The sequence below is a fragment of the Protopterus annectens genome, chromosome 5.part1 (genome assembly GCF_019279795.1).
Source record: "Protopterus annectens isolate FY-2018-M chromosome 5.part1, PAN1.0, whole genome shotgun sequence".
In the NCBI taxonomy this organism is placed as follows: domain Eukaryota; kingdom Metazoa; phylum Chordata; order Ceratodontiformes; family Protopteridae; genus Protopterus; species Protopterus annectens.
Genome location: NC_056736.1, coordinates 577,487,263 through 577,510,908, shown reverse-complemented (window position 1 = coordinate 577,510,908; position 23,646 = coordinate 577,487,263). Strand labels below are relative to the sequence as shown.

General features: G+C 43.6%; 1 protein-coding gene across 2 annotated transcripts in view; it reads right to left on the bottom strand.

Moving 5' to 3' along the window:
* PSPC1 (paraspeckle component 1) overlaps nucleotides 1–23,646 on the bottom strand; it is a 1,021,476-nt gene that overhangs the window by 272,851 nt on the left and 724,979 nt on the right. For both annotated transcript variants that reach the window (XM_044073198.1, XM_044073199.1), the window contains one exon: nucleotides 4,984–5,041. In XM_044073198.1, the coding sequence (XP_043929133.1) occupies nucleotides 4,984–5,041 (58 nt within the window). The remainder of the gene's footprint in view (nucleotides 1–4,983; nucleotides 5,042–23,646) is intronic.

Below are 23,646 nucleotides of genomic sequence, written 5' to 3'. Positions count from 1 at the left end.
GGCTCGAAAGGAGGAAGGGTGAGTTTCTCCAATACAAAGTTAAGGTCCCAGGCTGGAGTTGGAGCTCGCCTGGGTGGTCTTAAATTTTTGGCCCCTCTGAGGAACTGCTTGTGCAGTGGAAGAGAGAAGAGGGGAGGTTCTGTGTAATAATGAGCTGAAATGGCTGAGGCGTGAATTTTTACTGAGGAAAAAGACAGGCTCTTGTGAAGCATCACATTTAAGTATTGTAAAATCTGAGGTAATATGGGCACTGCTGTGCTCATCCCTTAAGATTGGTTCCAGGCACAGAATAGTTTCCATTTTTCAGCATAAGATTTTCTAGTACTAGGCCTCCTCGCCTCTAAAATGACATCACTGGTTCACTGAGGGATGGTAAAGGAGAGCTTAGGTAATTAGCCAGGCTGCTAAATTCAGTGTTTGAAGCTGAGGGTGCAAGGTTCTCCTGCTGAGTCAGCAGGGTAGGAGTCTGAAGCAGGTGCCATGGGGCCAACAGTGACAACACACTGCACAGGAGCGGGTACCAGTGTTGGCATGGCCAGGCTGGTGCAATCAAAATGATCCTTGGTTTGTCTTGTTTGATCTTTAGTAGTACATTGGAGAGCAGAGGCAGAGGAGGAAAGGCATAAACTGATAAGTTTTTCCAGCGGAAGGACAAAGCATCCACTTTCCAAGCTTGTCTGTGGGGAGTCCTTGCACAAAATTTTTCCAATTGATAGTTCTGGGGGGAGGCAAACAGGTCTATATCTGGGCTCCCTCATTTGCTTGTCAACATGTTGAAAATCCTTGGTTCCAATTTCCACTCGTGTGGATCCATGAGGGTTCTGCTTAGTCTATCTGACAGGAATTGAGCTTGTAGATGTACTTGGTAGCTCAAGGCTGTGTTCCACAATGCCATGGCTAGTCTGCAGAGGGGGGTAAGAATGTGTACCGCCCTGCTTGTTTATGTACCACATAACAGTGGTGTTGTCCATCTTTACCATTAATTGTCCTGGAAGAGTGTGGTCCTTGAAGGCTGTCACAGTATTCTCTACAGCTAACATTTCTTTATGACTGATGTGAAGGTGCATTTATTTGAATTGGGTTCCATTTGCCCTGAATACACTTCCCTGCCAAGTGCGCCACCCCCCCCCCCCATGCATAGTCTAATATGTCTGTTGTTAGGGTAATGGCGGCAGGGGGTAGTGTGAACGGTAGTCCCTTGTTTGGTGGCAGGCCTCTGCCCACCAAAGGAACTCTAGGCGTAGACAAGGAATGATAAGAATCATTGCTTCTAGATTCTGAGAATGTTGACACCATAGGCTTTTTAGATACCATTGTAGTTTCCTCATATGCATTCTTGCATATGGAATTGGAAGAATGCAGGAGGCCATGAAACTCAAGGCTTGCAGTATTTGCCTTGCAGATAACAGGGTTTTTGTGACCACTTGTTTGAAAGTAGGTTGTCAAGTGAATTTGTTTCTCTGGTGTGAGGAAAGCCATCTGGGAAGTTGTATTCAAGCTTGCTCCCAGGAATATAACTTGTTGACAGTGTACCAGGTGTGATTTCTTTTTGTTTACAGTGTACCCCAGACAAGTTAGCACCCTCTGTCCAAAAGCCAAATTATTCAAAAGTATGTTCTGGTTTTCTGCCTGAATTAGACAATCGTCCAGTTATTGGTATATTTGAATATTTCTTTGCCTGCAAAATGCAATGACTGGAGCTAGGCACTTTGTGAATACCCTGGGCACAGTAGATAAGCCAAAGGGTAGTGCAGAGAACTGATAGTGTGTGTAGCCTGCTTTGAAGCGTAGGTATCTTCTGCAAGATTCCCTGATTGGGATGTGCAGGTATGCTTCCTTTAAATGTAGTGTTGCCAACCAGGCATCCGCCAGCATCTTGAATTTTGAAATCACCAAAAATGTGTTTAGAGTAGGCAGGTCCAGGATAGGACGCCATGAATTGTCTTTTCTGGGTACCAGGAAAAATCTTGAGTAGAAACCTTGTCCCTTTTGCCCTTATGCTTAAGAGAGAGAGAGAGTACTAGCTTTTGTGCCTCTGCCCACTGCTCTGGAGGTAGATCCGGCCAACTGCTAGGAGTTAGTGATGTGTGGAAGTGAAATCTGTATCCTTGGGACACTATATTTAAAACCCAGATGTCCTGGGTAATGAGTCCCTAGTTCTTTGCATTAAGTGCAATGTTTCCCCCCAAAGGGGCAGTCAGTTAAGAAGTGCTTGGAAGTTTTAAAAAGAAGTAATTGAGACAGTTTACCATAGGGGGGAGTTTTATTACTCCCAAATTTGGAAGTGGAGGCCCCCCCTACTGCTTAGTCCTGTGCGTCCCCTGGGACTGAAGCCTGGGTGCTCTGCTGGATCTGGGTTTGGACTGAGAAGGTCTGGAAGAGGCAGGTAAGGACCAATTCTTAGAAGGCCAATGCCTACTAAATCTTGGAGGTTGTACTTGTAAAAATCTTTAACAGTTTGCAAAGATTTAGCTTTTTCCTCCATCTTTTTAAGAACTTCTTCTGCCTTGTTGCCAAACAGGTGGCCCTGATTTAAGGGTACATCCAGTAATTTCCCTTTAACATGATCTGGCAAGGATTGCTCCGTAAGCCAAGCATGCCTTCTAAGCACAGACCCAGTTAACGCAGCCCTGCAAGATGCCTCTAGTGAATCAAAACTACACTGCAATGTATGTTTACCAACTTGTTCAGCAGAATGCATAAAATCCTGTAAATCCTTATTTTCAGCACAATCAGGAATCAACATCAGTTTCTGTTTAAGCAATCCAATAATATGCAGCTGATACTTTAACATATGAAACTGGCAATTCAAGGCCCTAATGGCCAAAGTTGCAGAAGTGTATACCTTCTTACGCCATCTATCCAGCGCCCTGGAGTCTCTATCAGAAGTGGTAGGATTTTTGGCAGTAGTAGCTTTAATGCCCTTGGGTCCCTGTGAAAAGTTTTCAGGATCCGCAGTAGGATTTTTGAAAAGGAACTTGTGAGAGTCATGAACTCTGCAATATCTATCAAGTTTTCTGGAAGCAGGAGGTAGAGAGTCAGGGGCTATGCTAGATTCCAAAAAGGCATCATCAACAATGTCCAGTACAGGAGGTATAGCTAAAGGCCTGTGCTGGGGCAAGAGTAAGAAATCCCTAAGCCTCTTTTTAGAATCAGAGAAATCTTGACTTTCCCAACGAAAAATCTTCCTGAGAGTATGCAAGGTTTCACCAAAAGAGAAATCCTCTTGGGGGGGGGCAGATGGAAAAGAGTCCTCAGCATCAGAATCCTCATAGGTAGATAAGGGTAAATCCTGGTCATCAGAGGAAACAGAAATTTCAGAATCCTGGTCAGACGTATCATAAGCACACTCAGTCCTAGGTTTCTTAGAGGGGGAAGGTTGGCTTTCCCTGATTAAATTAATAAGATCTTCAGTTATTCTTATCATTTGCTCTTTAGGCATAGAGGCCTGACCATGCGGTCTGGGCGTCAGTTTTCTAGGCATGGTTCGCGTTTTAGGCCTGGAAAAAGAAGATGGCACCGGTTTAATATTTAAGTCAGTAGGCCTGAATACACCCTCAGAAGCTGGTTCCTGCACAGCGGCTCCGGACTCATTCAAGGCAGAGACATCTGCAGGTTCCACAGATCAAGCATATCGTGGCATACCTGACTCCGAATGGGTCTAAGTAGAGGCCTGCTAATCTGAAGTAGCTGGTATCAGGGGCTGTGAAAGTGCCTGACTGAGTACCGGCGAACTGGGCGGCCTGTCTCTGTCTTTATTATTGCATTTCTTCGGAACATCGGTAGTCGGATGGCTTACAGAAGACATATCAGGATAATTGAAACGAGCACCAAAAAATTTAGAAGAGCAAATATACCGAAGACGGAGAGTTCATGGTTTAAATAAGGCACGTTGTGGTCAGGGCCTAGGCAAGGAATACAGTACGAATGAAAATCTTTATGAGGTATTTGCTTTCCACAAGAAATGCAATTATTTACTTTTACTGACATCAGTTTAGAGCAAAAAAAATTTTCCCCAACGGGGTACTTAGCTTTTAGTTGAAGACTTTGGTTCTGCCGACTGGCACTTGCAAACTGTTTCTGCTTCGGGCACCACACGGCAAGAAAGACTGATGTAATGACGTCGGCGGCATGTTTTATACCCCTGACATCACGGAAGAAGAGACAGCAACCAACGCAGGACCCAAGACTTTATTAATCAGGCCAACTGAGGGCTACCTGCAAGCAGATAACCCAAATGTAATAACTGCAACAGTGAAACACGAAGAACATCTGTGCAGTGGAAGGTAAGCTTAACAGCTGACAAAACATTTTTTTCTGTATTTGAAGTAGTGTACAGCAAAGTCTATGGTGCTGGGGAAGAAAGGTCATACCCTTCAAGATGGACCTCTTGGAAGACTAACAGGCTAATTGCATCAAAGCAATCACAAGCACACACAGATCAGCACACAAGTGTATGAAATTGAAGCATACACTAATGACCTTACTACAAAGCACTGCAAACTGAATGGCTAAAGTGTGGTTTGAGACCAAAGATAGCACTATAAATGCTAGGCTGGTGTCCTGGCTATCTGGAACAAAAAAAAAAAAAAAAAAAAAAAGGAAAATGTGCAATCCAACAGTGAAAAATAAGGGGCACTAGGTTAAAAATAAATCAGTACTGCTCCAGAAGAAAACTGATGAAATTAAAAGGTAATATATTCAGCAATGGTGTTAAAAAACACAGACAATAACATTAACATTTCTATCAATTACTGTTGCAAAATCAATATGAGCAAACATTAGCTGCTCACTACCTAAACAATCATGCAACACTCCAGTCTTGAAAGACCAGTTTATCATCCAGTAACAAATACATTTACAGCTGAAATGTTATTTTCACAACATACTTATGAAACTTGCATTAGTACACCAGTCCCAAAGAATTGTCTTAAAGCACGAGAAGCTTCACACAGCCCTTTTTTTTCTTTTTTAAGTCCCTACCTCCCATGTTAACTGCTCCACGAGGACCCATATCACCCATCCTCATTTCCTGTTCTCTCTGAAAACAAACAATAGTTTTCAAGGTCAACCTATCAAGTTGTCAATCATTTTTTTTAAAAAAAAGGCTTCAGTACATATCAAACTACAAGATGAAAAACTAAACATTTTTAAGAACTGATGACATAAGAACACTAAGCATTGATTCTACATCTCGTATATACATATATATATAAAAAAAAAAAAAAAAAATTGTCAAGTACATATGTCATCCTGGCAAAAATTACACAGCTGTAACTAGTACTCCAAAGACCATATACTGCAATAAAGGACAAACAAAATAAATCAGGTTTTGCTACCTACCTTACATAACATACATGCAGGAAAAAAAAATTATTCTGGCAGGATATGTCAAACAATTAGCTGCAAGACAACCATGCCAATGGTATGGAATAAAAACTATTAACCTACTACGGGTGAGACAACTGGAAAAAGGTTCCAATACACAGCGCAGCAAGCAAAAACTGTATGTTTTGGAATATACAAAAATGTAGATATGAAAATCTAGTGGTAACGTATAGCACCCTAGACATGACAAGATGGATCTGTACACATTGCATCACCAAAGTACCTGTATCAAGCCTGTCCTAATGAAAAATGAAGTCAGTGTAGTTTCAATCTAACAGCATATCTAAGAACTCATTACTCTGCTCTTATGCCACTGTTCATTTCAATTCACAGACTATAATTCAGACAAATGCATCAGTTCTCTCTTATTCTGTATGCATAAAGTTAATCAGTGCAGGAAGTCACAACTTCTACATTATACAATTCATCAGCAATGATGCACAGTGGTCCCTGGACTGGCACTTCATACATTTTTAATTAACTGTGATTACATGATCACTGCTAGTACTTGACCTGATTTTGCAATCTACTCAGTAACCCACACTACAGACAGTGAAACATCTCAACATATCTGCACCATCTTATAAAAATGTCAGATTTTTGACATGAAATTACTGACAGAAAACTATGAAATGTCAACTGTAGACAAATTTTTATCCAATATGTTCATAAAAAATACACTACTGTAAGAGTATAAAGAAGGTACCCCTTTTAGGCAAAGATAGTAAGGCCAATGTAATCAATGTTACAAGTAGTTCTATAAATGAGCAAGTGATAAACATTTCAATATACCAGTGTTTAGCTTGCTACTTGTATTCATATTTGGGAGGGGCAGCAGCATTTCGTCAACTGAAAGTAAAGACTTGCTTTACCTTAGCAAATCTTATCAAAACAAAGTACACTCAGTACTCAGCGGTTTGGCAGTTTCTCTCCTGGAAGACTTAAACTACACTAATCTGTGTTTCAACCACATTCTGCTATCTGTTCAAGCCCAACAGACATGGTATCTGTGTGTGCCTGGAGAAGCCTCAAAATGCTAGCTTACCTGTCCAATTACCACAAGCTATATATAAACAGTCTTGAATATTTGTAATTCACTGACTTGAAAAAGGGTAACAGCCCCTTACACACTTATGGACAAAACCCAATAGTGGGTGTAAAGAAAAGTCATATTTGAGACCAGTCTTCCATCTTGCGCATCCTGGACTTTAATGTCATTTGGTTTTGTGACGGCAGCAAGGCTTGTGCTACTCATGCTGTAACAGTAACATACAATGGTTTAACTTGAGATTAAACAAATTATTAATGCTAAGTCTAAAGATGAACATACACAAACATTTAAAAAAGTCTAAGTTATTTTAAAGCATACAAGCTACAAAACAAAGAATGCATACAACAGAATTATGCTGCAAATAAAACCATGTAAAAAAATTTATTCCACATGCCCCCCCCAAAAGCGAACACAGCCACATCAATTTCTGAAACAGTCCTAAGGACTTGACAATAACTTCCCTCCCCATTCCTTTTTAAGCTTGTAGAAAGCATAGGCATGTTAGTTACTTACCATAACAAGACGTTACACTATGTCCAGTACTTGCGATTTCTGCCACACACTAACAGACTTCCAGAGCTTTGCAATCTCCCCCACCTGGTTAGGCAGACACTCAAAACCAGAACATCAGAGATATAAACAAGGACACCCATGCTTAACACCTTTCATTCTTTCTTGCCCTGGTTATTACCAATTGCAAAGGAAGACAAAGCACAAAAAGGTTTTGCAAAAGTGAACTGTCACCCGCCCCCAATCCTAAGACAATCCTGGTAAAGGGGTGGAGGGAGAGAAATTTCTTCAGTGGGCATACTCCATATACAATTACAATAAATTCTTAACACAGGTCTACTACACTCTGTCCACTACCGCTGAAGAAGTGGTAGATTCCACAGAAAACTTACGGCTGCCGAACCTTGCAGTAGCTGGACTGGAGGACTGAGTTGCAAAAGCACACTTAAAACAGCTGTAGCAAACAACTCTTGCTCATAAGAGCAAATTCAGGTTTTATTGTTTTGAGAAAGTATAAACCAATGACTAAGTAGCTGCTTCCAAAACAGGCATATTAACTTCTCTGACAGGATTGGGGAAGCTGCAGAGCCTCTAGCAGAATGCAACTTTATTTGCCCGGGAATAGCCTTGCCATGGAGTGAACAGCAGAAGAAACATGGTAAGCTACCAGTTTAAACATGTCTTGCTCAAACATGAACACCCCACACCCATGCTGTCTAAATGGCACAAATAACTAGTCTGTTTTCCTTGTTTATTTTGAACAAATCTCAGTTACATATGCATATGAAGGGAATGCTACAATTATTTCTACTCTGTTTTATGACGCAGAACTAAAGAATGGGGGGAGGGGGAACAAGGAGGCACATGGCCCAGTTCCAGGAAAGCTCAGTCACTTAGTGCCTGTCCCTTGTGCAGAGACTCGTTTGTCCCTTTCCACAAAAACAGATTTGCACTTTACACTTTATGCCTAAAGTAGTGATAAGACACTTAAGAGGAGCAGCAACTAGCAGTTCAAATGAAGGAAGTTGGATTTTCTAAGACAAGAAATCTCATGTTGAAGCGGTTTTCATTGGAGGCTTCAAGTGCAGGACCTCTTTGAAGAGCTACTTAACTGCTAACTTAAAACAGAATGGGGGGGTCCTCAAGGCAGGCATGCTGAAACAGCACATACATGCACTGAAGATGATGAGCAAGACAGTTTGAGTAGTTTAAGACCAAGATCAAATAGGAACAGATTGGGAAAATGCCCCTCATTTTGCATCAGACCAGGAAAAACTGCAAAACAAATCACTTAAACCTCCTGTACTGGAGGCCATGGTATTTCTTCAAAGGACCCTTTAAGGTCATACCAGTGTCTGAGCTACAAAGCTTCTGAATGTCTTCATATGCACATTCAGGCAATGAAGCCAACCCCACTAGATGGAATCATGTATGTTTTGGCCTTTTTCACCTCATCAGTACAACATAAGTGGGTTGTTTGGCTGTTATAAAAACAGCTTAACATCAAGCCTGATTACTATAACCATTAGGGTGCTTGTAGAATCTGCAGTTAGGTACAATTTCCTTGCATTAGGTTTCTTAGCCTCTCAACACAGAAACATGCCCTCTTGGGGGACAAAATGTGCCTGAAGGGAATGAAAGCTATATCCTCCTCACAACCAGTCTTACGGCATTCAGGATGAGGTTAAGAGAAAACCTGTATTCTAGGGGAAGAAATTAATCTTGTAAGGCAGCATAAAAAGGTTCGTCCTGACCTTGCTTATCATCTATTATCTTTTGAATAACTATAAGGAAAAGAGGAACTGAAGGAAAAGTCAGAGAAATGGGTCTGGCACATATAATGGAGAAGACATCTGGTGTCCTAATCCTTGGAAAAAGCACTGTTCTGCGAAATGTTTGCACTTACAGCAAAAGTACTTCTGGCACACTATATTTGTGGACCAGATCAAAAAAGGCATTCTAACACCCACCTGTTACAATTCACTTCTCTTTAAATGATTCTCTAAGTCATCTGCCAGCATGCTGTCCTGAGAAAAGATGCTTTATGCTCCAAAAGTCACACAAGCCTCCTGAATTTGAATGGATGCTATTACCAGCCAGCCTAGGTTCATAGGCAAGTGCTAGGCTAGTTGCTCTTGTGGGGTCATTTTAAGCAGAGCCTATTTTCCCTCAAGGGTGAGAATCAAACCCTGTACCTTGCGTCACTGAGTCAAATACATTAACCACTGTCACACCCCACCAGGAGTTTATGCACGTCACTACGGACCTGTATAAAAGAATGTGCAGAACTCCAGGTTAGCAATTTTGTTTTATGGCCTTGATAGAACACTGCTGCAGTCTCCTTCACAATAACATCTGTGCAACCTGTCACACAGACCCTCACACACCCTGAATTAACTCAGACTGTCTGACAAGTCCATGGTTAAAGAATAGTTGTGTAAAATCTTACCATAACCATACAGTTCCCTCTCTACCATGTTGCAGGATTCTTAGTGTGGAATTCTCTGCTTCTGGTAACCCGAAAATCGGCTCCTATACAAACACTTAAGCCTGGTTGCTGTAGGTGCGTGGGACATCACACGTAGGACCATAAACCAGGGGCATTAAAAGTGACGTCTGCATGTACAGACCTCAGAACTGACTGGCCAGTTGTACAGTATAGTAAGAAGAGCCAAATGATGTCCAAGTGTGAAGTGCCATTTATTTGCCATTGTGACCATAGTCTGGGTGGTGTTCCAGGGAGCTCCACAGACAGGTGAAAATGAATTTAGGGGGATAGGTGGGGGTGGGGAAGGGAGGAAAACTACAACAAGGAAGATGACATCTATGGTTATGGTAAGATTTTACACAACTATTCTATGTCCTTCTATTCCCATGTTGCAGTATTCATACTGTGGGAGAGTACCACAGCTAAGAGGAATGTTGGGAGATGGCCGATGTGGAGGATTCTAGGAATCCTTGCAGGATTACCCTGGCAAATCCTGCCCTGGCCTTAGAGACCTGGTCCAGCTTGTAGTGCTTGGTGAAAGTATGGACTGTGGACCAGGTGGCTGCCTCCATGATGGAAGCTGTGACCAGTCCTTTCATGAAGACCTTAGACGTAGCCATGCCTCTGGTAGAATGCACTCGCACTCCTTGAGTAATGGTTTGTGATTATAAGAGTAGCAAAAAAGGATGGATTTTCTGATCCAGGAGGAAATAGCTTGTTTGGAGACTGCCTACCTCAAGGCCCTGGGATGGAAGGAACTAAACAGTTGGTCAGATTCTCTGAAAGACTTGGTTTTGTCAAAGTAGAATCCCAGATGCGTATGTACATCTAGGAAATGGAGAATCCTCTCCGTGGAGTTAGTAGGAGAGGGGAAGAAGGTGGGTAGGTGAATGGACTGGTTTAAGGAAAGTTATTAACTACTTTGGGCATAAAGGAGGGGTTAGTGCATAGGGAAACCCTGTCCTTGTGGAAGGTGGTGTACGGAGGGCAAGCCATCAGGGCCTGTAATTCAGACACTCTTCTAGCAGAGGCAATGGCTACTAAATGGATGGTTTTCCATGTGCACATCTGAAGAGAAGCTGTGCTGGCTAGCACAAAAGGGGGGAAGAGTAAACTTTTCTAGCACAAATTTGAAATCCCAGGTTGGAGGAATGGGCTTTCTTGTTGGTCTGATGTGCAAGACCCCTCTCAGGAAAAGTTTAACATCAAGTCTAGAGAGAAGAGGCGGCTGTAAAGGCAAGCATGCAGAAGTGGCTGAGAGATGGATTTTGACATAAGAGTAAGCTAGTCCCCTCCTTAAGTCCACACGTAAAGTTCAGGACCAGGGTACGATCGGCTAGAAATGGGTCCTTGATTCTCAGAGAACACCTTTTCAAGAATCTCTATCATTTAGACAAGTAGTTTTTTCTAGTTGTTGGTTTCCTGGCCTCCCTCAGGACAGAGAGCACGTCTTCTGAGTAGTGCTGTCTAAAATGTATCAAAAGTTGATCACCCACAGACTTAGCTGTCGTAAAGACAGTTGTGGGTGCAGGAGGGATCCCTGTTGCTGAGTTAGTAGGTCCACATTGTGGGTAACTTGTGGGGATTGCCCTTGGCTAGTGAAAACAGAAGGGGGAAAGTACAGATGTGTACACTTACCATAAATGTAGCTGTTCGAGTGTATTCACTGTTGCAGTCCTAACCAGTGGGTTATCTGGCTCCCTGCAGCCCTTGATCGGCCAGAATACCAAAGGTAAGTAAATATGATATCGGCTGTCGTCGGTTGTAAAGGACGTCTGATACAAAGGGAGGCAGCCAATGTCAATTCCTCAATCTTTCTTGCCATAACAGTCAGAAACCCCCAGAAAACAAGGCTTAAACCAAAAGCAACATTGGCAAATAATACCAAATTTAGCCTGTACCTTAGGAAAAGAGAATAGGAGAGGACCAAAAAGGGGGAAGGAGGGAAACCAGGACTGCAACAGTGACCACACTCAAACATCTACATTTATGGTAAGTGTACACAACTATACTACGTTCGTGTTTCATTGTTGCAGTACTAACAAATGCGTTGATTACCAAAGCCCAGAGAAAAATGGAGGAGGAACCAACACCATCAAGGATTGGAGATAATGCCCTGCAGAACAACAGTGGCAAACCCTGCCCTGACTCTGGAAAACAAAGGCAAATTATAATGCTTTGTGAAAGTGTGAACAGAAGACCATGTGGCAGCCTCCAAAATGTTTTTAGTAGGGACACCCCTTAAAAAGGCTGCAGAAGGGGAAGCTGCTCTAGTTGGGTGGGTCCTAACCCCTTGAGGAGGAACCTTGCCATGAAAGGAATAACAAAAAGTAATACAATGTACAATCCATTTAGAAATGGTTTGCTTAGAAATAGCCTTACCCTGGGCTCCAGGGGCAAAACTGACAACTAACTGTGCTGATTAATGAAGGTCTTTAGTAATGCCCAGGTAAAACTTGAGCTGTCTGTGCACATCAAGAGAATGTAGGATCCTTTCACCTCTATTTCGAGGATATGGTAAGAAGGTGTATGGACTGATTATGAGTCAGGCAAGCAACCACCTTAGGCATAAAGGAAGGGTTGGTTCTCAGAAATACCTTCTCTGCATGGAAAATAAGAAAAGACTCCACAGCCATCAAAGCTTTCAGCTCCGAAACCCTCCTTGCTGAAGTTACAGCCAAGATGAAGGCAGTCCTGCAAGAGGGAAACTTTAAATCTGCAGTGGCAGATGGCTTAAAAGGAGGAAGAGTGAGTTTCTCTAGAACAAAATTAAGATCCCAGGCTGGAGTAGGTGCCCTTCTGGGAGGTTTTAAGTTGCAAGCACCTCTAAGAAACATCTTCATCAGGGGATGAGAGAAAATGGGTTGCTCAAAAGAACAATGAGCAGAAATGGCTGAAGCATGGATCTTGACAGAGGAAAAAGAAATTCGAGTAGCAAACCAGCCAGGTATTCCAGAATCAGAGGAAGGGTAGGCTGAGAAGAAGATTCCCCTCTAGCCTGCATCCATTGAGAGAACCCTTCCCATTTGCCAGTATAGGACTTCCTAGTGCTAGGCATCCTGGCCTCCCTCAGCACGTAAATCACATACTGGGAAAGGGAAGAAGAAAGGGAAGGAGTTATACAATGAGCCATGCTGCCAAATGGAGAGACTGAAGATGAGGATGTAGAATGCTTCCCCCTTCCTGAACCAAAAGATCTGGCTTCAGAGGAAGATGCCAAGAAGGAAACTGAGAGAGACTGCAAAGCAGTGGATACTAGTGCTGTTTGGGCCAGTCTGGAGCTATGAGAATAGTCCTTGGTCGTTCGTCCCTGATCTTCAATAATACTCTGGGAAGAGGAGGGAAGGCATAAACTGACAGCAGCATTCAAGGGAAGGACAGAGCATCCACTTTCCAGGCTATGCTGTCTGGTGCAAAAATGAGGTATAAGATGGTTGTCTGGGGAGGAGAAAAGATCCACCGGAGGCGTGCTCCAACACTGAATGATGCTGTAAAAGACTGCTCTGTTCAGCTGCTACTCGTGAGGATCCAGGGTTTGTCTGCTCAACTGGTCTGCCAAAACACTGAGCCTTCCTAGAAGAAACTGAACTAGGAGATGCAGGCCCAGGGATGCTGCTATGGACCAGAGATTCATGCTCTGCCTGCACAGGGGGTAAAAATGAGTCCCTCCCTGCTTGAAGTACCACATGACTGTGGTGTTGTCTGTTCTGACAAGCAGGGTTCCTGGAGAAAGAAGATGCTTGAAAGCTAGTAAGGCCTGATGAACCGCTACCAACTCCTTTAGATTTATGTGCAGGTGCAGGTGCATCTGCTGGGCATTCCAACGTCCCTGTATGCATCTGCTATCCAGGTGAGCTCCCAAGGCGTAGTCCGATGCGTCTGTGGTAAGAACTCGAGTGGCAGGAGGTGGGCGAAAAGGCATGACTTTGTTTTGTAGACAGGCTGTTGCCCACCATAGAAACTCTTGTCTGTAGACATGGAAGCAGAGGAATCATCATATCCAGGTCCTGTGTGTGTGTTGACACCAAATGTTCTTGAGGTACCATTGCAATTTCCTCATATGCAGTCTTGCATATGGAATCATGAGAATGCAAGAGGCCATGTATCCCAGAGCATGCAGGTAAGCTGGGACAGGCTTGCCAAGTCCTTGAAGTAAACTGAAAGAGTTGTCTGCTTCTCCTGGGTGATATGTATCATCTGGGCGGCTGTGTTCAGACTAATCCCAGGAATGGTATCTCTCTGGAAGGTACCATTTTTGATTTTTCCTCGTTGAGAGTGTAATCCAAGGAAGAGAGAGGAGTCTACAAATTCTAGATCCATTAACAGCTGTTCATGAGAATTTGCTTGAATTAGACAATTGTTCAAGTATGGATAAATATTAATTTTCCTCTGCCTGCAAAAAGCAATGACTGGAGCCAGGCACTCTGGGAGCAGTAGATAAGCCAAAGGGCAGTGCAGAGAATTGATAATGTTGCTTGCCCACCCTGAAAAGAAAGGAACTGCCTGCAATTTTCCCAGATAGGGATGTGCAGATAAGCTTCAAAAGTCACCAGCCAGGAATCCTTTTCTAATATTGGCAGCAACTGATGCAGAGTGAGCATTCTGAACTTTGGAATTACCAAGAAAGAGTTCAGAATGGATAGATCTAGGATAGGATGCCAGGTGCCTTCTTTTTTTTTGGAACTAGGAAAAGTCTGGGATAGAAACCCTGGCCTACCTGCTGAGCAGGAACTGATTCTATTGCTCCCAGATGAAAAGTACAGTTTTGTACCTACCATAAATGTAGATGTTCGAAGATCCACATTGCTGCAGTCATAACTTATGGGTAGTCCGCTGTCCTCGGTCGGCCCGAATACCAAAGTATTAGGCTGACGTCGGTCATGGGCGCTCAGATCTGACGTCAGAGCGTCAAGGTATTAAAGCGCATGACCGACGTCATTTCCTCAGTCTTTTCTTGCCCCAGATGTCAGAAGGCCCTAAAAATAAAGGCAACAGCCCAAAAATAGAATAACTCCCTAAAACCATGTACAAAAAACAGCTACAACACCAACCATGTAACCACTCCAAACTACAGAGGGGATGGAGGGAGGGTAAATTGGACTGCAGCAATGTGGATCTTCGAACATCTACATTTATGGTAGGTACAAAAAGTACAGTTTTGTACCTACCATAAATGTAGATGTTCGAGGATTCCCTTGCTGCAGTCCTGACTATTGGTATAGTCCGCCCCAGTCGGCCGAAATACCAGAGTAGTTGCTGCCGGGTCATGGCTTTCTGAAGACCCAAAAGACAAGTCCCAAAACAACCTGCACCAAGAAACATGTACAATATATACAGTAATATATATAAAAATATAAGCATGTAAAGGCACCTACACAACCACCCTGAAACACAGAAGGAATCCTCAACATCTACATTTATGGTAGGTACAAAACTGTACTATGTTCTTCGTTCCCTTGCTGCAGTCCTGACTATTGGGTAGAATCCCAAAGCAGAGGTAAGGGAGGCTGGCAAATTATAAAGTAGCAGGAGCTGACAACATGCCTTGTAAAACAGCTGTGGCAAAACCAGCTCTAGACTTAGAGTATATAGGCAGGTGATAATGCCTAGAAAGTATGCACTGAACTCCAAGTAGCTGCTTCCAGAATATCCTTAGTTGCCACCCCTTAGAAATGCTGTTGAAGTGGCAGTAGCCCTAGTGGAATGAGGCCTAATCCCAGCTGGAACCTCTTTGCCATGATGGGAATAACAAAATGCAATGCAAAAGCCAATCCACCTAGAAATAGTTTGTTTTGACACAGGTTTGCCCTGTGAACTTAAAACAAAAAGAAACAAGTAACTGCTGAGACTGCCTAAAATCTTTAGTCCTGCTCAAATAATAGCATAATTGCCTGTGTACATCTAAAGTGTGCAAAATCTTTTCCCCTTTATTTTGAGGATCTGCAAAAACGTAGGCAAATGAATAGTTTGGTTTAAAGCCACACTAGAAACCACCTTAGGCATAAAGGAAGGATTAGTACGTAATGATACCCTGTCCTTATGGAAAATCAAAAAGGGCTCTACTGCCATAAGGGCCTGCAATTCAGACACCCTTCTTGAAGTAATAGCCAACAGAAAAGCTGTCTTCCATGACAAAATTTCAATTCAGCAGTAGCTGCCGGCTCAAAAGGTTGTAGAGTAAGTTTTCCAACACAAAATTGAGATCCCAAGCAGGAGTAGGAGCTCTGGGGTCTTATATTCTTTGCCCCTCTAAGAAACTGCTTGAACAAAGGATGAAAACAAAGGTGGGTCACAATCATAGTGAGCTGAAATTGCTGCCGCATGAATCTTTATGGAAGAGAAAGACAAACCTTTGTCCAATAACTCAGTAAGATATTGAAGAGCCACACTCAAATTAGGCTCTGAAATCTCCAAATCTTTGCTGTACACCAAAATAAAAATCTCTTCCATTTTTCACACTCTCCTAGTACTAGGCCTTCTAGCTTCCATAATCACATTTAAAACTTGTTGAGGAAGCTGAGACCTTCCATGTTTCAACACAGAATATGCCAAGCTGTGAGATGGAGAGATTGGAGCTTGACATTGAGCAGATGACCGTCCTTCTGAGATAACAGATGAGGAATCAGAGGTAAAGGCCATGGAGGTTCCTTTACAAGACTCCTTAGAAGTGGGTACCAGTGTTGCCGAGGCCAATCTGGAGCTATCAAAATCATCCTTGGCCTGTCCTGTCTGACCTTTAGTAATACCTTTGGAAGAAGAGGTAGAGGTGGAAAAGCATAGACATGAAGGTTTTCCAACTGAAAGACAGAGCATCCACTTTCCAAGCTGTGTGATGAAACCCCTTTGTGCAATACTTTGGCAGCTGGTGGTTTAGTGGAGAAGCGAACAGATCTATGTCTGGAGTTCCCCATGACACTGTCAATTTCTGAAATACATGAAGATCCAGTTTCCACTGAATGGGGATCCATGATTTGTCTGCTTAATACATCTGCTAGGAGTTCTGTGCTCCTGGCAGAAACCTTGCCTGAAGAGTCAGTTGCAGGCTTAACGATCTCCCATAAAATCATTGCTTGCCTGCATAGAGGATAAGAATGTGTTCCCCTTGCTTGTTGATGTACCACATGACAGTTGTGTTGTCTGTCAGAATCAACACCTGCCCTGGAAGAAGTAACTCTGAACGCCATCAATGCAAACTGGACTGCTAACATCTCCTTCATGTTGATATGTAGATGCTGTAGTCTGGCAGGCCACTTGTCTTGTATCCACTTTCCATTTAGATGAGCTCCCAAGCAGTGTCCGAGGCATCTGTTAAAATCTGACTGACTCAGAGTCCCTGTTTAGGTGACATTCCTGAGCCCACCACAAGAATTCCTTTTGAAGGCAAGGTATTATTTGAATGACAGTGTCCAAATCTTGGCAGTGCTGTGTCCATACATTTTGAGATACCATTGCAGCTTCCTCATATGCAGTTTGGCATTGGAAGCACCCAGAATACAAGATGCCATGAACCCTAATGCTTGAAGGACTGTCCTTGCAGTCAGCACGGACTGATGAGATAGTTGATGGAAGTAAAGTGACAGACTCTTTTGTTTGTCCGGGGTTAAAAAGGCCATCTGGGCTGCTGTATTCAGTCTCACACCCAGAAAGCACATGTCTTGAGAGGGTACTAGACTGGACTTTATTTCGTTCACAGAATACCCTAGGCATCTTAGCACTGCTATGACATATTCCAGATGCTGTAGAAGGTGTTCTTTTTCTTGAGCCAGAATCAGGCAGTCGTCCAAGTAAGGATAAATTTGAATGCCTTGAAGCCTGAAGCTATCACTGGAGCCAGAACCTTTGTGAATACTCTGGGCTGTAGATAAGCCAAAGGGCAATGCAGAGAACTGATAATGAAAATCTCCAGTTCGAAACCGATACTTTCTGCAACTTAGCCTTATGGGCACATGAAGGTAAGCTTCCTTGAGATCCAAAGTTACCATCCAGTGATCCTTGCCCAGCAGAGGTAACAGTTGCTGTAACGTCAACATCTTGAACTTGGGAATGTCCAGATAAGTGTTGAGGATAGATAAATCCAAAATTGGTCTCCACGTGTTCCCCTTCTTTGGTACTAGGAACAGGCGAGAATAAAATCGAAGCCCCTTTCTGACACAGGGACTGGCTGAATAGCCCCTATCTGGAGTAACTGAGAAACTTGCTTGAGAGCCTCTTTTCTTTGTGGAGGAGGAACATCTGGCATGCCTTTGAAAGGGGCATTGTGTGGAAATAAAATCTGTACCCGTGATGAATGATATCCAGCACCCATCTGTCTTGAGTGATTAAATCCCAATTTTCTTTGAAAAGAGACAATCTTCCTCCCAAAGGAGCTGCCAGGCGAGAGTCCACTGGCAGCTGAAAAAGGCAGGTCATTGGTTCTGCAAGGACTGACCCTGCCCTCACCAGAAGTCTGAGCAGGTGAACTGTCTGATCTAGGCCTAAACGAACCTTGAGCCCTGCCCCTACACGTCTAGATCCCCTAGACTGGGAACCATAAGCAGGATATGTCCACCCTTAGCAGGCCAATTTCTACTAAACTTGAGGCTGCACCTGCAAAAAATCTTTAACAGTCTGCATAGACTTAGCTTTGTCCTCCATTTTCTTTAAAACAGCTTCCACAGGTGGTCCAAACAACACATCAGACTGTAAAGGAGCATCCAAAATCCTGGTCTTAACATGCTCAGCTAAATTCTGATCCTTCAACCATGCATGTCTGCGAAGAACAGAACTAGTAGCAGCCACCCTCGAGGAGGCCTGAACAGCATCAAAACCACACTGCAAAGAATGCTTACCCACTTGTTCAGACACATGAACCAAATCCAGCAATTCTTTACACTCAATACCTTCCGCCAAAGCATCCACTTCTTACCCCACCTATCCAAAGCCCTTGCCTCTTTATCAGAGGGTACAGGATTTTTAACAACAGAAGCTTTAACACCTTTAGGCCCCTGAGAAACAGTTTCTGGGTCCGCCCTGGGACTCTTAAACAAATACTTATGAGCTTCGGGCACCCTATAATACCTATCAGGCTTAACAGGAGCAGGAGGCAAGGAATCAGGGTTCAGAGAAGCCTCTGCAAAAACATCCTCCACCACATTCAACACAGGAGGAATAGCTAAGGGCCTATGCTGAGGCAAAACAAAGAATTCCTAAGCCTTTTCTGGAGTCAGAGTAATCTTGGCCTTCCCATTTAAAGTGCTCCCTCATGGAGTGAAGAGTCTCTGAAAATGAAAAATCCTCAGGAGGAGAAGCTGAAGGAGTGGAATCATCCACATCAGAATCAGAATAAGCAGGAAACTCTTGCAAGTCTTCCACAGAAGACTCTGAAGCCTGTGAACACTGTTCAAAACTATCAAACTCCGTTCCACCCTAGGCCTCTTATCAGGTGGGGGCATAGAACCTCTAATCAGAGTAATCAAATCTTCAGCCATTTTAAGCATATGTTTCTTAGGCACAGAGCCCGAAATGCTAGGAGAAGCCCTACAGAAGCTGAACTTGGCCTTCCTCTAAAGAGCTGAAACAGAGGAAGGAGGAGGCCCTAACCTTGGGAAGAGAGGGAAGAACAGTTACCTGAGAAGCCCCTCAGCCTGGCCTACTTCCTGAGAGGGCACATCCTGTAACAGTAAAGCATCTGCCTGAGACTCCATAGAGACTCCTGGCAAAACCTCTGGCTCCCCTGAGCCTTCTAAAAAACCGGTCCGGGACTGCGGTTCCTCACCCTAGACTTCACTGTTTTGTCCTTGCGCTTCTTAGATGATAGTGCGCTTATTAAATCTAGCACAAGGCGGCAACCAACAACGTCGTGCTCAGGCCCTAAACAAGGTATACACAATGTATGATAATCCCTATGCGGTATCTGCTTCCCACAAGAAATACAGTTATTCACTTTTCTGACATCCGTAATATACTGAGGCAAGAAAAACCAAAATGTTCTAGCGCCAACTCTGTACTCGGGTCTGAAACTCCGGTTTCGAAAATCTCAGAACGCCAACCTGCACTCGCAAAATTGCTTCTGCATCGGACCATGCGGCAAAAGACTGAGGAAATGACGTCGGTCATGCGCGTTAGTGGCGTCAGTCTAAGGCGCCATGACCGACGCCAGTACTCTGGTATTCGGGCGACTGGGACGGACTATACCAGTCAGGGCAATGAAGAACATCTGTACTATGTTCTTCATCTCACATTGCTGCAGTCATAACTTATGGGTAGAATCCCAAAGCAGAGGTAAAGGGAGGCTGGCAAAATCAGAAAGCATTGGGAGCTGCCAAAATGCCCTGTAAGACTGCAGTGGCAAATCCAGCCCTAGATTTGGAATAAAGAGGAAGATGGTAATGCTTAGAAAAAGTGTGCACTGAACTCCAAGTAGCTGCTTCCAAAATATCTTTAATAGCTACCCCCCTTAAAAAAGCAGTAGAAGTGGCAGTAGCCCTAGTGGAGTGAGGCCTGATTCCAGCTGGAATCTCCTTACCATGATGAGAATAACAAAAAGCAATACAAAGGCCAATCCACTTAGAAATAGTTTGTTTTGAAACAGGTTTCCCCTGGGAACCCAAAGCAAAAGAAAAACAACTGCTGAGACTGTCTGAACCCTTTAGTCTTGCTCAAATAATAACACAACTGCCTGTGAATATCCAAAGTGTGCAAAATTTTCTCCCCTTTATTTTGGGGATCTGCATAAAAAGTAGGCAAATGAATAGATTGGTTCAAGGCCACATTTTAAACCACTTTAGGCATAAAAGTAGGGTTAGTACGCAGAGATACCCTGTCCTTATGAAAAATTAGGAAGGGTTCAACTGCCATTAGAGCCTGTAATTCAGAAACCCTTCTAGCAGACGTAATGGCCAACAAAAAAGCAGTCTTCCAAGACAAAAACTTTAACTCAGCTGTAGCTGCAGGTTCAAAAGGAGGTAAAGTAAGTTTTTCCAACACAAAATTGAGATCCCAGGCAGGAGTAGGAGCTCTGGCGGGCGTCTTATTTTCTTTGCCCCTCTAAGGAATTGCTTAAACAAAGGATGAGAGAACAATGGTGGGTCACAGTCATAGTGAGCAGAAATGGCTGCAGCATGAACTTTTATAGAGGAGAAAGACAAACCCTTGTCCAATAATTCTGCAAGATATTGAAGAGAAACACTCAAATCAGGCCTAGAAACATCAAAGCTCTTTGCTTTGCTCCAAATAAAAAATCTCCTCCATTTATCAGCATAAACTCTCCTTGTACTAGGCCTCCTGGCCTCCAAAATAACATTCAAAACTTGTTGAGGAAGCTGCGACCCTCCAGGTTCTAAAACAGAATAAGCCAGGCTGTTAGATGCAGGGACTGAATCTTGACATTGAGGAAATGATTGCCCTCCTGAGTCAAAAGGTGTGGAATCAAAGGCAAAGGGTAAGGAGTTTCCCGTACTAAACTCCTCAGCAGAGGGTACACCAGTGCTGTCGAGGCCAGTCTGGAGCTATTAGAATCACGGAGGGCTTGTCTTGTCTGACCTTCAAGAGAACCTTTGGAAGTAGAGGCAGAGGCGGAAAGGCATAGACGTGAAGATTGCTCCAACTGAATGATAGAGCATCCACTTTCCAAGCTGTGGGATGAAACATCTTTGTGCAAAACTTTGGCACCTGGAAATTTAGTGGAGAAGCGAACAGATCTATGTCTGGAGTCCCCCATATCATTGTCAACTGTCGAAATACATGAGGATCCAATTTCCACTTGTGAGGATCCACTATCCGTCTGCTCAAAACATCTGCTAAGGAGTTCTGTGCTCCTGGCAGAAACCTTGCTTGAAGAGAGAGTTGCAAACTGAGAGCAGTCTCCCACAAAATCATAGCTTGCCTGCAAAGAGGTGCGAATGGGTTCCCCTTGCTTGTTGATGTACCACATGACAGTAGTGTTGTCTGTTTGAATCAACACCTGCCCTGGGAGAAGTAAATCCTTGAAAGCCATCAATGCAAACTGGACTGCTAACATTTCCTTCAGGTTGATATGTAAACGTTGAAGTCTGGCAGGCCACGTGTCTTGAACCCATTTTCCATTGAGGTGTGCTCCCCAAGCCTTGTCCGAGGCATCCGTCGTTAAAATCTGACTCGCCTCTGGTCGGGTCACAGAGAGTCCCTTGTTTAGGTGACATTCCTGAGCCCACCACAAAAATTCCTTTTGAATGCAAGGTATTATCTGAATGACAGTGTCCAGATCTTGGCAGTGCTGTGTCCAAACATTTTTGAGATACCATTGTAGCTTCCTCATATGCAGTTTGGCATTAGGAAGCACCAGAATACAAGATGCCATGAACCCCAAGGCTTGAAGGACTGTCCTTGCAGCCAGCCTGGACCGTAGAGACAGTTGATGGAAGTAAAGTGAAAGATTCTTTTGCTTGTTCGGGGTCAAAAAAGCCATCTGAGAAGCTGTATTCAGTCTCACACCCAGAAAGCACATTTCCTGAGACGGTACTAGACTGGACTTTGTTTCGTTCACAGAATACCCTAGGCACCTTAACACTGTCATAACATACTGTAGGTGGTGAAGAAGCTCGTGCTTGTCTTGAGCAAGAATCAGGCAATCGTCCAAATAAGGATAAATTTGTATTCCTCTTAACCTGAAGAAGGCTATCACTGGAGCCAGAACTTTTGTGAATACCCTGGGCGCAGTAGATAAGCCAAAGGGCAATGCAGAGAACCGATAATGTAAAGTCCCAGCCTGAAAACGCAGGAATCTCCTGCAACTGGGCCTGATAGGAACATGAAGATAAGCCTCTTTGAAATCCAGAGTTACCATCCAGTGATCTTTGCCCAACAGAGGCAGAAGTTGTTGTAACGTCAACATTTTGAATTTTGGAATGTCCAGATATGTGTTGAGGATAGATAAATCCAAAATTGGCCTCCAAGTGTTTCCTTTCTTTGGTACAAGAAATAGGCGAGAGTAAAATCCGAGGCCCACTTCTGACAGAGGGACCTGCTGTATAGCCCCCATTTGAAGAAGTAAAGAAATCTGTTTGTGAGCCTCTACCCTTTGCTGAGGAGGAACATCTGGCATGCCTTTGAAGGGAGGCAATGTGTGGAAATAAAACTTGTAGCCTCGGTCTATAATGTCCAACACCCATTTGTCCTGGTTGACTAGAAACCAATTTTGCTTGAAGAGTGCCAACTTTCCTCCCAAAGGAGCTGCCAGACAGGAAGGATCTGGCAGCTGGAAATGCAGGTCATTGTGCCTGTTTACGAAAGGACTGGCCCCTGCCCTCACCTGCAGATTGTGCTGGTGAACTCCACGGTCTAGACCTGAAAGAACTCTGAGCTCTGCCCCTACCACGTCTAGATCTACCCCTAGACTGCGTATCAGAAGAAGGGTAAGTCCAACCCTTAGCAGGCCAGTTCCTGCTAAACTTAGGGGGCTGCACCTGCAAAAAATCTTTAACAGTCTGCATAGACTTAGCCTTGCCTTCCATTTTCTTCAAGACAGACTCCACAGGAGAACCAAACAAAACTTCAGACTGCAAAGGAGTATCTAAAATCCTAGCTTTAACATGCTCTGACAAATTCTGATCCTTAAGCCAGGAGTGCCTGCGAATAACTGAACCAGTGGCAGCCACCCTGGAAGAAGCCTGTAAAGCATCAAAACCACACTGCAAAGCATGCTTACCCACCTGATCAGAGGCATGTACCAAATCCTGTAATTCCTTACACTCTATGCCCTCTGCCAAAGCATCCACTTTAGATTTTAACTGAGTAAGGAGAAAATTCTGGTACTTCAACATATGAAACTGGCAATTCAAAGCCCTCATTGCTAAAGTGGAAGAGGTATACACTTTCTTACCCCACCTATCCAAAGCTCTAGCATCCTTATCCATAGGAACTGGATTCTTTACAACAGAAGCCCCGACACCCTTAGGTCCCTGGCTAATAGTTTCTGGGTCGGCCCTAGGACTCTTATACAGATATTTATGAGCCTCAGGCACCCTGTAATACCTATCCGGCTTAACTGGAGCAGGAGGCAAAGAATCTGGATTAAGGGAAGCCTCAGAGAAAACGTCTTGAACAACATCCAAAACAGGAGGTATAGCCAAAGGCCTATGCTGTGGTAAAAACAAAAATTCCCTAAGCCTCTTCCGGGAATCTGAGTAATCCTGACCTTCCCATTTAAAATGCTCCCTCATAGAATGCAGGGTTTCTGAAAAAGAAAAATCCT